This window comes from Sander lucioperca, chromosome 14, assembly GCF_008315115.2.
Source record: "Sander lucioperca isolate FBNREF2018 chromosome 14, SLUC_FBN_1.2, whole genome shotgun sequence".
NCBI classification, from domain to species: Eukaryota; Metazoa; Chordata; class Actinopteri; order Perciformes; family Percidae; genus Sander; species Sander lucioperca.
Window position 1 is genome coordinate 26222989 of NC_050186.1, and position 15545 is coordinate 26238533.

Consider the following 15545-nt stretch of genomic DNA (forward strand, 5'->3'; position numbering starts at 1 on the left):
TTTAGAATATTTTCACCGCTTTAACTTGCTGTCAGACAGCCCTTTATGACGGGGAACTGATATTGCTCTCTTCAAAGCCACCAGACTAAAACAGTCATTTTACCTCGCAGAACACAGGAGTTGTTGGCCTTACGCTGCCTCGATCGGTTAGATTGTTTGTGTTGTTGTGTGACTTTGGTGAATCTCTGAAACTAACCCTTTCAAACACCGAAGTCACACAATAACACAAGGGAACTAACCGATCAAGGCAGCAGTAGACCAGCAACTCCTGTGTTCTGGGAGGTCAAATAAAAAATTTTGTCAAAGGAATCTGCTGGCTTTGAAGAGAGCATAGATAGTGGCTTTAGTTCCTCATTGGGAAAGGCTGTCTGATGGCACGGTTAAGTGGTAAAAATATTATATATATATATAGCGTAGCGAAGGTAAAGCTGATGTTACTCCAATGTGTTTTGTTTTTTTGTGAACTTTTATTCACTGCTGGTGAAGAGGTGTATAATTGATGGTATTCATACCAGTAAAATTAGCTTCTGGATCCTTTTCCTTGGTGTGGTTTCTGTGGTTGTCATGGTAACATGGCGAACCACAACGGCACCAATCATCGTATCACCATGCGAGATACAAGAGCAGCAACTGCCCTCTCTCTCCTTTCCACCGACCTCAGTGTCATGGCGATGTCAACGACGGAGGCGCCAGCGGTAACGGCTCGCAGTCTGAAAAGCATTATAAATGGATATATGATGGTGGTATTGACACCAAAAATGTAGGATTCAGGATTAAATCACTTGGTGAAATGATTATTTTCCGGCTTCTCATCTCTTTAGCATCACGATGCTCAGCATAACGACATTTCTCAGGCTTTCACCGTTACTATTAAGCTGGATGAATGGTGGGGAAATATGGATGTCTGTGCGTTGATACTCATCACTGTCTTTCATGTCTCCCTCTGATGTTTTGTTCTTTAAACTTAAACAACATGTGGGTGTGTGTAGGATCTGTGACCCACAAGAAGCATGGCAGGATGCCAGGCGAGGCATTGATGCGTTTAGCCGCCACGGTGGTGTGGATGACTCACCTTCTTGCTCATGTCGGAGTAAATCCGTGTCCATGCATGTTGGTGTTTGTGTGTGTGTGTAAGCATATGAATGTAGAAGATCTCCTGGGACACACACATTATACAATACACGTATTATGTAATTATAAAATGTATATGAAATGCTACAATTGCAGCAGTAGAGACGTAACTAGAGACAAATCTCACAGAATGTTTGGAGTGTCTGTTTTTCCTCCAGCTGCTGTGTGTTGATATATCAGAGAAACTATATATTATACAAACATTAACCATTCATATCTCATTGCTGGATGTATTAACAAAGTCGTGGTGGAACAGTAATATATTTTTTCAGGTGTTTTTCTTTTTCAGTTTAACCTACACAGAAAGAGAGTTTGTTTTTTGAAAGTGGTTGCCAATGGTCGCAGGTGGTTGGAGGAGAGACAGCTACAGCATTCAGAGACTCTGTGAGGCCTTTTAAGGATTTGATTTTTACCTCAAACAGCAACGCTGCCATTTAACCTCTGAACTCCACCAATTTTACACATAAAGGCCAGTTTACTTGTCATGGTTAGTATTACTCAGCCTGTGAAAACAGTTGTAGGATGTCTTTCTGTGGGTCTGGTGGAGATTTGTATGAGAAAATAATCCTGATGATGTCCTCCGTGTATCTCAGCTTGGGCTCGGAGACAAATTTTTTTTTTGTGCTCATATTATGCTCTTTGGCTTTTTCCCTTTCCTTTATTGTGTTATATATCTTTTTTTGTGCCCGTTATAGGTGTACAAAGTGAAAAAGCCCCAAGTCCACCCCAAAGGGACTTACCATCTCCAACAGCTCTATTGTAGTCCAGCCTTTACTTCCGTGACAAACGTGTGTCATTTTGCGTCACTTTGTAACACACGTTAATAATAATAATGCTCGCCTAGCTGCTAGTGTGGCACGCCCTCAAACCAAGCTAGTTAGAGCGGAGTTCAGATAGTTGTATCGCCATGTCCAGGAGACAGAATTAAAACCTTACGTATGAAAGATTAATTTGTTAACATTTAAATAACTTGCCACTCTAGGTTGCGAAGCTGGTTCAGGTTGTTCTGCCTGTGTTTCGGGATCAGACTCAAGTTCGAACATGTACGGCTGAGCTGAAGCCATGGTTACGGGCTGAAGCAGGTTTGTTTTGGATCAAACTAGCTTGCTTGTCAGGGCACACCCTCATACTCTGCTTCTGACTGGCTATTAGTCCTTACCTAGGTACTGGCATGTGCGACTCCCAACAAAGATGGAACAGAACTGAAATGCCTCACTCTGTAGCTAAAACAGAGAGCTCAACTCTGAGGTGAAAAGAGGAGCTGCAGCAATGTGCAGTACAACAAATATATGGTGTTTTTTGAAAATTAAACCATGTAAACCTATTCTGGTACAACCTCTAAATACAATTATGAACCTGAAAATGAGCATAATATGAGCACTTTAACAGAGAGCTGCATTACGAACTGGGCATTTACCGTGCTAATAAAACATGATGTTGGTTACATTATGGGAATTGCTGGCTCTAGAATCTTTGGATTGCAAATTTCTTTTCTTCTTTTTTTTGTGTTTTGTGCGTCTTTCAACTTTATGGAACTGCAATACTCACTGGAATAGCCATTACATTCCACAGATCTGGATCATTCCTTGTTTTTCATACTGTATATTGAATTTTAATAACACCTCCGTACTGACTGGAACCCTCCCCGCCTCTCTCAAGTGTGCTGATTCCATCAGTTGAACGCCAACTGCTCTTGATGATTCCATCATTTTACATTTGGGGCCAAGGGGTTCCACAAGGGTCAACCCTTGGACCTGGCCTCTTTGGGCATTTAGAGTTGTTTTTTTACCTTGCTAAGTGACAATGAAGTTTGTATTTTTCTTTTTATACAGAATACATTTCTAATCCAAATAGTGGTAAAAATATGGATTGTTTGTCCCTGATTGATGGAGCTGATTCCTAAAGCCATTACAATCCACATGATAAAACACATGGGAGTACAGAACCAATAACTTAAAGGTGTTTTATTTATTTAGATTTTATTATTTTTAATGTTTATATTCTTTAATAATTGAAATATCTTAAATTGTGTGTGTAGCATGGTGGGGGTTACAACTACATTTCACTGTGCAATCCTTTATTGTATAATGACAGTAATAAATAAATCTGTAAATCATTGAAAGGAGAATTCCACAGATTTTATACACCGTCTGTGCACAGCTGTTGGGGAGAACTACTGTACATGTGACAAATAATTAATCATTGTTATAATGATTAATTATTTAAAGCCTTTTGTGGCCGCAGTGGGCGCTATGTAAAGTCTGCTAAATTGCCTTAAGTGATGTCATTTGAGTCGGCGTCGTTTGGGTCTGAGGACAAGTTTGAAAATGAAACAAATCTGGGGGAGACAAGTTAAAAAGAAGTGTTTGAGGCTACATTAGCCGCTACTAGCATAACACACCCAAATCTCAGACTCAGCTATCAGCAGCCAAGTTGCATTGTGGGTAATATAGGTGGCAGGTTTTGACAAGTAAGAAGAATGTGAGTCGCTATCTGGTTCTGGTGCAACGATTCGGATTACTTTTTTTTAAAAACTGTCCTGACAATGTTACAGAAGTGCAATACTAAATTGGTGGAGTACTTTTGTACGGGATAATTCTGGTTTATTCCAACCCGATTTTTACTTTAGTAGTTTTATAATGTCTAATAATTATGATAACATTGCACTCACCAAAATAATTACACAGATCTGGAAACACAGAGGCATCACTACGACTAAGAAAAACAAAACAAAAGGTTCAATTGTTTAAATGTTCACTTTTCCTTAAAATAATGAAATGCTCACTGAAATGCACGGCCCCAAGGAATCTGCAGAGGCAGAATACCGCAGAACTTTTCAAAGAACTTTCCGTAGATTTTCTGCAGATTTTAAACAAATAAAAAAAACATCAAATAAAACTCAGAATGTTTACACATCTCCACCGCAAGCAAAACATCCCACAGACTTTCATTCTGGATCACTGCTTAAACTGTAAAATGGCAGATTCCATTTGGGTCTGTTGAAATGACAGGTGCCATTGTTATCATACTTGGTATATATTATGTTATTTCATTTCATTATTTTTGATCAAAATTAAGAATATTTGTGTATTTTATACTGTAGAGTAGTAGTGTTTTAGGACCTGAGCCCTTCACTGACCAGGGGTTTGTGTGGATATCACCTAATTCTACTGTGTGTGTGTGTGTGTGTGTGTGTGTGTGTGTTTCCAAAGGGAAGGCAGCACCAGTATTCTTAACAACCTGCTGTCCAGGATGGAGCAGTACGCCAATAACCTGGAGAACCTGGTGGAGGAGCGAACACAAGCCTACCTGGAGGAGAAAAGGAAAGCCGAAAACCTCCTCTATCAAATTTTACCACAGTAAGAGCAAACATTCACAAGTTAGTCCTTCCACCCAAAAGCTTAAAAACTCCAATTAACTTGAATCTATCAAATAGGGCGAGTGTTACCAGCTTGGCTCAGTGACACTGTCAATTGTGATAAATCCCTGTATTAATTAAAGACTCCAAATCTCTCCCAACACCACGTTTTAATAACAGATACACATTTCCCTGTGGTGCGATCTCACTGTAGATGAAAGGAAGCGGAGAGAGCTGACAGGCAAACTGCTCATTAAGGGAGACAGAAGAGCAGAAATGATAGCGGGTTTAGGCGTTTGGATAACACTGCAGTAGCAAATCCCATCTTTCTCACCCATTTATCCGCTTTTCCTGCTAAAAAATCGTCCCTCCTTCAAAGTCATACAGAGAGGAGCCTGGGAGAAAGGACAGCTATCATTTCTCAGCACACTAGCTGACTTCTGCCACAGTGATTTTGCCCCCGGTATTATTTGAGTGAGAGAAAATTAGCGTGAGCAGACTAAGCAAAGATGAACTGACATGCGGTTATAATTGAACCTGCCAGGCATTTTGTAGCTGTGTTTTAGCGAGACCAATCTTCGAGGAAGATTGTCAACAAAACAACCACTCTTAGAGCCTGTAGTTGATTGTTTGACTTTCTTTTTTTCCAGTCGTTTGTGTATCGTGAACATTTTGACCTCATGCCTCTTTCTCTCTGCATGCAGTTCAGTAGCAGAGCAGCTAAAACGAGGGGAGACGGTGCAGGCGGAGGCGTTTGACAGCGTCACGATTTACTTCAGCGACATTGTGGGCTTCACGTCCATGTCTGCAGAGAGTACACCGCTACAGGTACACAACATGTCACTGCAGATTCCCACTCTGCAGCTCACAGTTTCTGTCCGTCTTTCTGTGTACGTTTTCTGACTTTTCTCAACATCTGCCAAGCTAGTCCGAAAGCTTGAAAAAAAATAAAAATAATTCACTGCTCGTGATCACAGTCAGAGTGAATTTCTCTGTTCATACATAAAAGTGCTTAGTGTCAGGTCACAGTACAGTGTGCCTCATAGTTTTCCACAGTGCATGTTCCCACACACGGGCTGCAACTCAAAATAGTAGACTTGCTAGATGGAAGAGTGTGTTGACGCAGAGTTGAGTCACATTGTGTCATCACATATCTCCCTCTCACTTGAATACCAAAGGTAGGTTTTCTAGAGCAAATACATTATCATGATGTCACATCCAGGCAGAGGGTCTGAAGTGTTGATGGACAATCTGACACCTTCAGATGGAGTGGGATCCCCCCCATGAACGGGCATTTGCTCTTCTAATCTTAACAGTTATCCAAATCCAATCCAATCCAAATGTATTTAAGAAAAAGAGACATTAGAGAACAACAACAGTTGACCAAAGTGCTGTACAGTCAAAGATAACAAAAACATAAAAAAGAGCACAGTTAAAAGACCAGTTTAAAGACAAAATCACAATAATATAGAAAGGCGATTATCATAGTGTTTTAAAAGCCTGAGAATAAAGATGTGTTTTAAGACGGGATCATTTTAACGCAGGCAGTGTAGGGACGAGCCTAACATGTAGAGGCAGCTCATTCCAGAGTTTAGGGCCTACGACTGTAAAGGCGTGCTCTCCCCTGGGCTTCAGCCTTGATCTTGGGACTACAAAGAGCAACTGGTCAGCTGACCTGGGTGGCCTCGGGGGTGGGGGGGGAGATTGGAGAGATAGGTTGGAGTTAGCCCATTTAGTGATTTGTACAATTTTATATACATTTTAAAATCAATTGTAAAACGTACAGGGAGCCAGAGAAGGGAGGCCAGTACGGGGGGGATGTGCTCTGGCTCAGTTAAAAGACGAGCTGCAGCCTTCTGAGATAACTGGCCAGATATTCATACAGTACAACAACGTATCCCATACAGTTACATTTAATCCAGTACTGTAGTGCTAGTAAACCAACATAACCGTGTGTACAAGCCCCTCCCAATGAATAATGCCATTATCATTCAACGGTGGAGGTTGTAAATGCTGCATTTATTAAAAACAAAAAAAAAGTTGTACTTAATTCTTAAACATTTATATCAATCTAGTAAACAATACAGAATGATACAATTGGTTATACTGCTTTCATAATAATGGCAGCCCAACAAAATATTAGAAATTCTATGAAAATCACCGTATTATGATTCATATGTTGTAAAAGTCCACTATCCTTTACTCTCTGCAGGTTGTCACATTGCTCAATGATCTGACACCTTCTCACAATCTAGAATATCAAATACAATATAGAGTAAATGTTTCTTTCAACCCAAAAATCGTACAGAGCAGGTGACGGCACTTTTTTTAGCCCACGATACTGTGTGCAGTTGTTCCTGTCAGGCTAAATACAGGCCCAAATACCTCCAACCCCAAGAATACCTTCCAAAAATGTGGCCCTCACTGTCAGCCAATCAAATACTTCACCGTGTGTTGACCTGTAATTGTAGGGGCCAATAGCCATTTTCAAATCATTGCAGTAGTGTGAGGATGTTTGGGAACATATGAAGGATTTCACCTGCATCCAGAGGCAGTCAGAAAGTGCAGGTTTGACAGTATGTGCAGGAGTTAGACGCCTTCTTTACCCTGGAAGATGTAGCTGTGTATGATATACTGCGTACAGCTGAAAGGTATAAGCAGATTTTAATATGCACAGACAATGCACAGTCATAAAGTAGTTCCCTGCACCCCAGAAATAGATAGGGCTGCCCCCTCTTAGTCAATTAGTCGCTTTGGTCTTAGTCAACTAAGATTTAGTCGATTAGTACATTTTTATGTTTTTTTCATACGGAATGACTTATTTCCAAGAAACTTATGAGCACATCTCTGGTAAACACAAGATTTAAAGTGGCGCTTTTGCATGATTCTTTGTGTAGAAAATCAGTTTTACAGGTGGTAAATGGACTGCATTTATATTGCGCTTTTCTAGTCTTAACATCCACTCAACTAATCGATTAGTTGACAAAATCATGTGTGTTCGAGTCGACCAAGAATTTCTTTAGTCCAGGACAGCCCTAGAAATTGAATTCTAATCCTGGTGTTTCAGTTTTGCATGTTTGAAAGTAAAAATACCACATAAAAAAACAACTTTTTGTTCCAATTACGTAAATTATCACAATAAAATAAACATGGGCCAGCTTTAATGCAGTTTTTACGTTAGTGATGTAAACAACCCTTTAACAGCATTACAAAAAATATTAACTCATTTTGTTGTTGTTTTTAAGCACTATATTAAAAGACCTGTCAATCATCTGAGCGACAGCAGGTTCTCATCCTGTGTTTTGAGTTTGGTGACAGGTCAGCTTTTTAGTCCACATTTAAATTGTAGACTGTGCCTTTAAGAATTCAGTCTGAACTAAAAAATCTCAAGTTTGTCACAATTTAGATCCCAGTCCATCACAGTTTAGATGTTCTCATTTACTCAACGCTGCTCTCTCTTAAAGTACAGCACAAAATGTCCTGAGTAGATAAAGAGACAGCATAGTTGTTGTTTTTTAAAGTTCAGACACAATTAGAAAACAGAACATTGAAAATGAGGACTAAATAATACATTTGTCTTTGAATAAACAGCCAACCTCAGACATTACTGCTACATTACAACTATTACTATTTTTTTTTTTAAGATTGTTTTTGGGGCATTTGTAGGCCTTTATTGATAGGCCAGCTGAAGAAATGAAAGGTGAGGGGGGGGGGGATGACATGCAGCAAAGGGCCGCAGGTCGGAGTCGAACCTGGGCCCACTGCGTCAAGGAGTAAACCTCTATATATGGGCACCCGCTCTACCAACTGAGCTATCTGGGTGCCCACAATTTGGTAAATTTAACGCAGATTGTGTTTGTAATATTCCCTCTATGGATTTGAGTTTTGATCCTGTAAATGTGTTGGTCAGTGAGCTTCAGCGGGCAGCCGGCCAGTGGCAGACAAACAGATTATGTGGGAGACTGTGAGGTTTTGCAGACACACTGGCCTCCCAATCTGTCAGCCTTTTAACAAACAAAAACACTGTTAAATGTTGGATTTACAGTGTGTTTTACATCTAACTCTAAGCTAAAGATTTTCAGTCCTTATCTCCTTTTTGTATTATTGTTGCTTTGCTGACGTCACATCATCAAACCTCTGCTCTCTCCCTCTCTGCAGGTTGTCACATTGCTCAATGATCTGTACACCTGTTTTGATGCCATCATCGATAACTTTGACGTATACAAGGTAAGTCAGGAGGATCAGTTTTTGTTTTTTTTTCTTTTTTGGGCATTTCTGCCTTTATTGGATAGGAAAGCTGAGATATGAAAGGGGAGAGAGAGGGGGGGAAGACATGCAGGAAAACCATCACAGGTCGGATCCGAACCCTTGACCTTCTGCGTTGAGGAATAAACCTCTGCATATGTGCGCCCGCTCTACCAACTGAGCTAACCGGCCACACCAGTATGGTTTTTAATGCAAGAATGTGGCGTATTTATTTCCAATCTTAACTTGACTTTTGTCTTACTTTATGTTTAAGCATGCAACTCAAATGTTTGAGCACGTGCATTTTATAGCGCGAGTGCTCGAGTCACCTCAAACACCAACAGTCGCGATACAGTGATCTACCTATTGATATCTTCAAGGCCTTTATAGGCATCCTGGGAAGACAACAGCAGAAATATGTGAATCACGTTTTATTATGACTCTCTCACTCCTTATGATTCGTCCCTCAGGTGGAGACGATCGGCGACGCCTACATGGTGGTGTCAGGGCTGCCGGTGCGAAACGGGAAACTGCACGCCCGAGAGATCGCTGGGATGTCGCTGGCGTTGTTAGAGGAGGTCAAAACGTTCAAGATCCGACACAGACCCAACGACCAGCTGAGACTCAGGATAGGTATACACACAGGTGAGTCTGACCCGGAACTGTGTACATGTGCGCCGAGGTGACCTGGACGGCCCCAGATTCAGTCTCTCATAGTGGCTCCTGTTCATCCTGCTGAGGAGTCAATCATTTATTTTCTGCTATTTTTCATTGGTATGGCTACTTTTAGCTCTGGCACAGGAAAATCATTATCCCATTCTTAGTCTAGCATTGCCAGACCTGTCTCCTTTGCATTTCTTTGAACCAATCACAATCGTCTTGGGCGGCGCTAAGCTCCAGACGCCGCGAAGGTGGCTCTGCAAAGTGGTCTCAGGAAGGAACTCGTTTTGGTGGAACATTTGCACCCTGCAAAAGACAACGCCATATAAAATATTGCATGAAGTTAACTGTTCACACGATACAGTAACTATTTAAATTAGCTGGATATATGGTTAAAGGTCATTTGCTCTTACCAGTGTATTGCCATGTGTACTTCGTCTACAGCAATCCCCCCCAATCGGTCCCAAAACGTGCCAGTTAGATATTCTTTGCAAATCCTTACAATCATTAAAGTTAACAAATGTTATGTTTTAATTATCCTGGAAATGAACTTCTGTTGATACAGACTATCCCATTCTTAATTCTGCCTTGTATCCATCAACAATTGATTGGCTCCCAGTGGGAAAACAGCCGGTAATGAGTGCCGCACCAGACCTTTTTGAATTGTTGAACAAATTACAGATGCAGGCGATGATTCAGAGGTCTAAACAGGGCTACTTGAGTTTTATGTGAGCTTATTCAGTTGTAGCTTCCATTACCAAGAAGTATACAGTAGTTCACTGTCCATGTGTAAATTCTGTAGACAAATTGGTCTCTTGGTTGCAATAAATTTAGCAAATAGGTATATCTCATAAACTGGGCACTCAAGCTCAAGTGTAGGCCAGTTGTGATTTGTAACTTCCCACTGCTGGATGCCAACATACTTACTGGACATACACACACAGGATGTTTTATCTTGACCTGTCTGCAGCATTTAGTCTGATGTAACGTAGGAGAGGCTTCTGAGACAGCATTTAGACTGTATCCGCTCACGGCAGCACTGTTTATATTCTTAATCAGACACTTGACCTGCAACAGAAATGGACCAGCGTGTGTAGGCTGGTACTTAGCATCGTCAGAGTCATTTAAATGCTTTCTGAGCACAATTTCCCTTCACTCACACCTCTGTCATCCTATTTAAAAACATGTGTTGTGTGATAATGACAGCAGTTCCCAGCATGCCAGATATTATTGGGGGGGTTTTCTCTGCTGTAAAATGTGACTATATTTAGCTTGTGTTTTATAGGTCCAGTCTGTGCCGGCGTGGTCGGTTTGAAAATGCCCAGATACTGTTTGTTTGGAGATACTGTCAACACGGCATCTCGAATGGAGTCCAACGGAGAGGGTGAGTCACTGTCACTTGTTTTTGTTCTATTTTTTTTTTTTTTTTAGATTATTTTTTTGGGCATTTTGACAGGACAGCTGAAAACATAGAAGGGGGAATGACATGCAGCAAAGGGCCACAGGTCGGAGTCAAACCCGGACCCGGTGCGTCGAGGAGTAAACCTCTATATATGGGCGCCCGCTCTACCAGCCGAGCTACCTGGGTGCCCGTTCTATTTTTTTTTTTATCCTCAATTTATCTTACTATAATATATATATATATATATATATATATATATATATATATATATATATATATATATATATATATGTATATATATATATATATATATATATATATATATATATATATAAAGGAATATAAATTGTAAAGACAAATCTGCTAAGACAAAACTTTCCTTATTTGGGGTAGTGGTGATAATGTTTTTGGATGATACTGTAAACCGTAAAAAAATCACAGTTTATAAGCACAGTTTATTCAATCTTGTACTCAGAATGTACTCTGTGATTGAATCTCTATCTTTGTTGAACTTTTAAACTGTTATTTCATTCCTGCCTTTCTATCTGCTATGTGGCCGGATGGAAACATTCTTCAGTGAAAATATGATTTCAAAGCTGAATACAAGACGTATTGACCTGCTGACTCCAATACTTTCTACGCTGACATTTCTATTCTGAACCGGCAGTGACAGGAACTAGTGTTATGAACCTGTGGTTGGGTAGTCATCAGATGTATTGATTAAATACTGAGTCACTTCCTGTATTCTGCCTCCACTGGTAAATAATTCATAGCACTTATAGCTAAGGGCCCTTAGCCAGCGCTAAACGGTGCAGCCCGAAGCTTCACAAGTAAGATTCTCGTCTCACATCTCTGCACTGTATGCATTTATTAGACAAAACAATACTGATTTTCATCACCGTTAGCATTTCAGCGGCTGACGTCTGAGGGGACTGAACACAGCGCTCCTCAGTTTCCTCATCTGCTGTGTGAGAATAAAGCAGTGTGTTGCTGATGCAAATATTGTCCGAGTTGTCCTTTGTCATTCATTTGTTTTTGTTTGCTTTTGATGTGTTTTGCAGCCTTAAAGATCCACGTGTCCTCGGCCACCAAAGAAGTGCTGGATGAGTTTGGCTACTTTGATCTCCAGTTACGAGGAGATATAGAAATGAAGGTAAGAAGCCTTCCTTTGATTTTTAAAAATGGGCCAAGTTGAAGCACCAGTGAAAGAGCAAGCATTGCACTAAGAGAGACTGTCCCCCTTGTGTTTGTGGCCGCTGAATAAAGTGCGCTTTAATGACTTGCTGTTGCCGCTGCAGTTTGCCTTATTTCAGAAATGTTCTAGAAATGAGTGTTAAACAAGACGGAATAAGGCAGATCACTTGTAACAAGTTTATCTCTATTGGAAATAGATCAAATACATTTAGTTTAAGACTTTATACTAGACACAATAACTTGTTGAAAAGAAGATTTTCTATAGTATGATATTTCTAAATCTTTCCAGGAAAGACAAATTAGCATCCTACAATCCTAAAATGTTACACCTTTTAATGTTCTTTCTTTCTTTCTTTCTTTCTTTAGATCCCCATTAGCTACTACATTAAGCAGAAGCTATTCTTCCTGGGGTCTTAACAATTTTTACCAAAATATTAACATCAGAGCTGTACAACAATGAAGACAAATACAGAAGTGCACACAACATCTTCTAAATCATCTAACTAACAAACATACGCACAACACAACATAACACATATACACTAAACATAAAAACATAACCATATAACAATATAAGCTCTTCTATGTACAAAATATTACCACTCTCTGGGTGTAATATAAAATAAAAATCGCATTTCAATTGCCATAGCTCATTATGCAGTCATTATTAATAACATAATTACAGTTACTCCAAAGTAAATAAATACAGTCTCAGTCTTTTGGAAAAACTAACATTGTGCCTTTCTGAAACCAAAAATAACGGGAGCGAGTTCCATGCCACCATTGCTCTATAACACGATGTTCTTTGAAGTTGATTTGTTCGACAGACAGGTAACAAGAAACGCCCTTCACTTGATTGGCGAGTGGAATGAGTATGAACGTCACTGAAGAAAGTCAATCTTTTATAAATAATTTCTGGTGCTTTTGTAATAATTATATTTTTTAAGAATAATAAGAGAATAATTAATTCTGCTTCTTACATGAAGCCATGTTAACTGATTGTGCATGTCCCTAATACTTGTTCTAAAAGAGCAGTTTAGAACAAGCCGAGAAACTTTATTTTGTGCAATCTGTAGTCTATTTAAATTATTCTCTGTAGTTGCAGCCCAAATGATGGATGGATGGAACAATAGTCCAGATGACACAAAACTATTGATTCCACCAAAATTTTCCGTATGCGAATCGGTATGCATTTCCTGCAATGGTGAACTACAGCCATATTCCTACCAATTTTATTCAATATTAATTTTATCTGAGCGTTCCATGTCAACCTGCTGTCCACAATCACGCCGAGCAATTTTACCTCAGCCACTTGTTCAATGATCAAACCACCAACTGACAAGTTCAGAGCAGGGGAATCTTTTAAAAGATGATTAGATCCCAGCATCATACATTTACTCTTCTCAACATTAATAATTAACTTATTTTCTCTCTTCCAATTTTCAATTAATTTTAATTCATTATTTAATACAGTATTGATTCTGGTAGAGTCATGATCAGACACAAAAATAGTCAAATCATCTGCATAAAGGGCAATGGTGGCACTCCCTAAAATAAAAGACAGATCATTAATGAAAATAGAAAATAACAATGGTCCAAGACAACTCCCTTGAGGCACCCCACAACGGAGACCTTTGTCTCAGAATAACTACCATTAAACAGTACATTAAACTCCCTATTAGTTAGATAGCTACAGATCCATTGGATAGCACACTTGAAATCCATAACAACTTATTTTTTTCAGTAATAGATCATAATCAATTAAATCAAATGCTGCACTCAGATCTAACATTACAGTACCAACTAATTTTCTATCGTCAATTTCATGCAACCAATCATCCGTCATCTGTCGTTGTAGAGTGCCCTTTCTTATAAGCATGTTGATAAAGTGAATTTAAGCCATTTTTAGAGAAATACAAATGAATTTGATCATAAACAATTTTCTCCGTAATCTTACTCATAATTGGCAGAATACTTATAGGTCTGCTATTTTTCCCAGAGAAATGTTCCCTTTTGTTTTTAGGAAGAGGCACAATTTTAGCTTTTTTCCAGTTAGCAGGAAAAACACATTTTTCTAAACTTAAATTAATAATATAACATATAGGCATAGTAATTACATCAGCAACCATCTTTAATAACTTAACATCCAGTTCATCAATACCAGGAGGTTTATCTTTCATTAACTTTAATATGTTTTCTACTATGGTAAGATTTACTTTATCCAATTTAAATGTACATGATTTATTAAACATGATTGTATCTATAATTGTCTTAAAAGATAAATCAGGGTATTCCTCTGAAATCATCTCTTTTTGTAAATTCTGAACTTTCTTTGTAAAGTAATCTCCTAAATAATTAGCTATATCAGCAGGTTTAGTCAAAAAAGTATCACTTACATCTAAAACTTTTGGTACAGATCTATCCCCCCGCCCTATTAATTGGTTTAATGTATTCCATAATTTATTCCTGTTTGATTTTACTTCCTCAAATTTATATTCGTAATAGTACTTCTTTTTTGTTCTGTTTAACTTTGTAACAAAATTTCTTAATTGCTTGTACTTTTCCCGTAATCCATTATCTCCTGATAAGCTTGCCTCTGACTTTAATTTATCTCTTTTCCTCATATATTCTTTAAGTTCAGCATCTAACCATGGAGAAGCAATACTTCTTACTGTCATTCGTCTTAATGGGGCATGTTTGTCAACAATTGGCATTAATACATTTGTAAAAACCTCCAAAGCTAGATCAGGATCTACTTCCCTTAATACTTGTGACCAGTCAATATTTCTAATATCAACACAATAACATTGAAGTTTTTAAAAATCCGTTTGATTATTATCTTCTGACCTGGTTTGAGGATTTTGGTTTTTCTGTTAATTGCAAATAATTGAAGGATCCTATGCTGCTTCATGGATTGGGCTGCGACTACAGGTTATATTCAGTATTGTGATATTATTATACAGCCACAGCCGGCGGAGGCATTATGTTTTTCTCATGAATGCTAGTCTCACATTGCCAGACCCTCCTCCACAGCGCTGCAAGGAGGGTCTGTTTAGTCCACACAGCATTCTGGGATGGGAGAAAAACGTGCTCTGATTTATTGGCATTTCTTTAAACCAATCACAATCATCTTGGGCGGTGCTAAGCGGCGAGCGGACCCACCGTGCTGCTGCTAAATAGTCTCGGGAAGGAACTTGTTTTGGTGGAACGTGTACGTTCAAAAGTTGTTTTAGTCGTGGAACAGAAAACTCAGATTAGACAGATAGTCTAGCTAGCTGTCTGGATTTACCCTGCAGAGATCTGAGGAGTAGTTAATCATAGTCCTCAGAAATCCACAGGAGTTTAGAATGCCAACACAGAGAAAGAGGAAGGTGACCGACATCCAAAAAGAGTGACATCCGGCGGAATTTCCGGCGCCACCTGAACAATCCCAGAAGTGGAACGCCGTGGATATAGACTACATGAATGCAATATCTAAGGAACGCCTTGAGGGGATTTCTTCAAATGTGGCTCAGTTGTCCGCTTGGACTCGATGAGGATTATAATCTGGTGGTC

General features: G+C 39.2%; 1 protein-coding gene across 1 annotated transcript in view; it reads left to right on the forward strand.

Annotated features, from left to right (window-relative positions):
• Positions 1-15545, forward strand: part of LOC116034786 (atrial natriuretic peptide receptor 2) — a 77362-nt gene that overhangs the window by 59795 nt on the left and 2022 nt on the right. Inside the window, exons 16-21 of the mRNA XM_031277528.2 lie at positions 4344-4490; positions 5194-5317; positions 8648-8716; positions 9205-9379; positions 10680-10778; positions 11858-11949. Coding sequence (XP_031133388.1) covers positions 4344-4490; positions 5194-5317; positions 8648-8716; positions 9205-9379; positions 10680-10778; positions 11858-11949 — 706 coding nt within the window. The remainder of the gene's footprint in view (positions 1-4343; positions 4491-5193; positions 5318-8647; positions 8717-9204; positions 9380-10679; positions 10779-11857; positions 11950-15545) is intronic.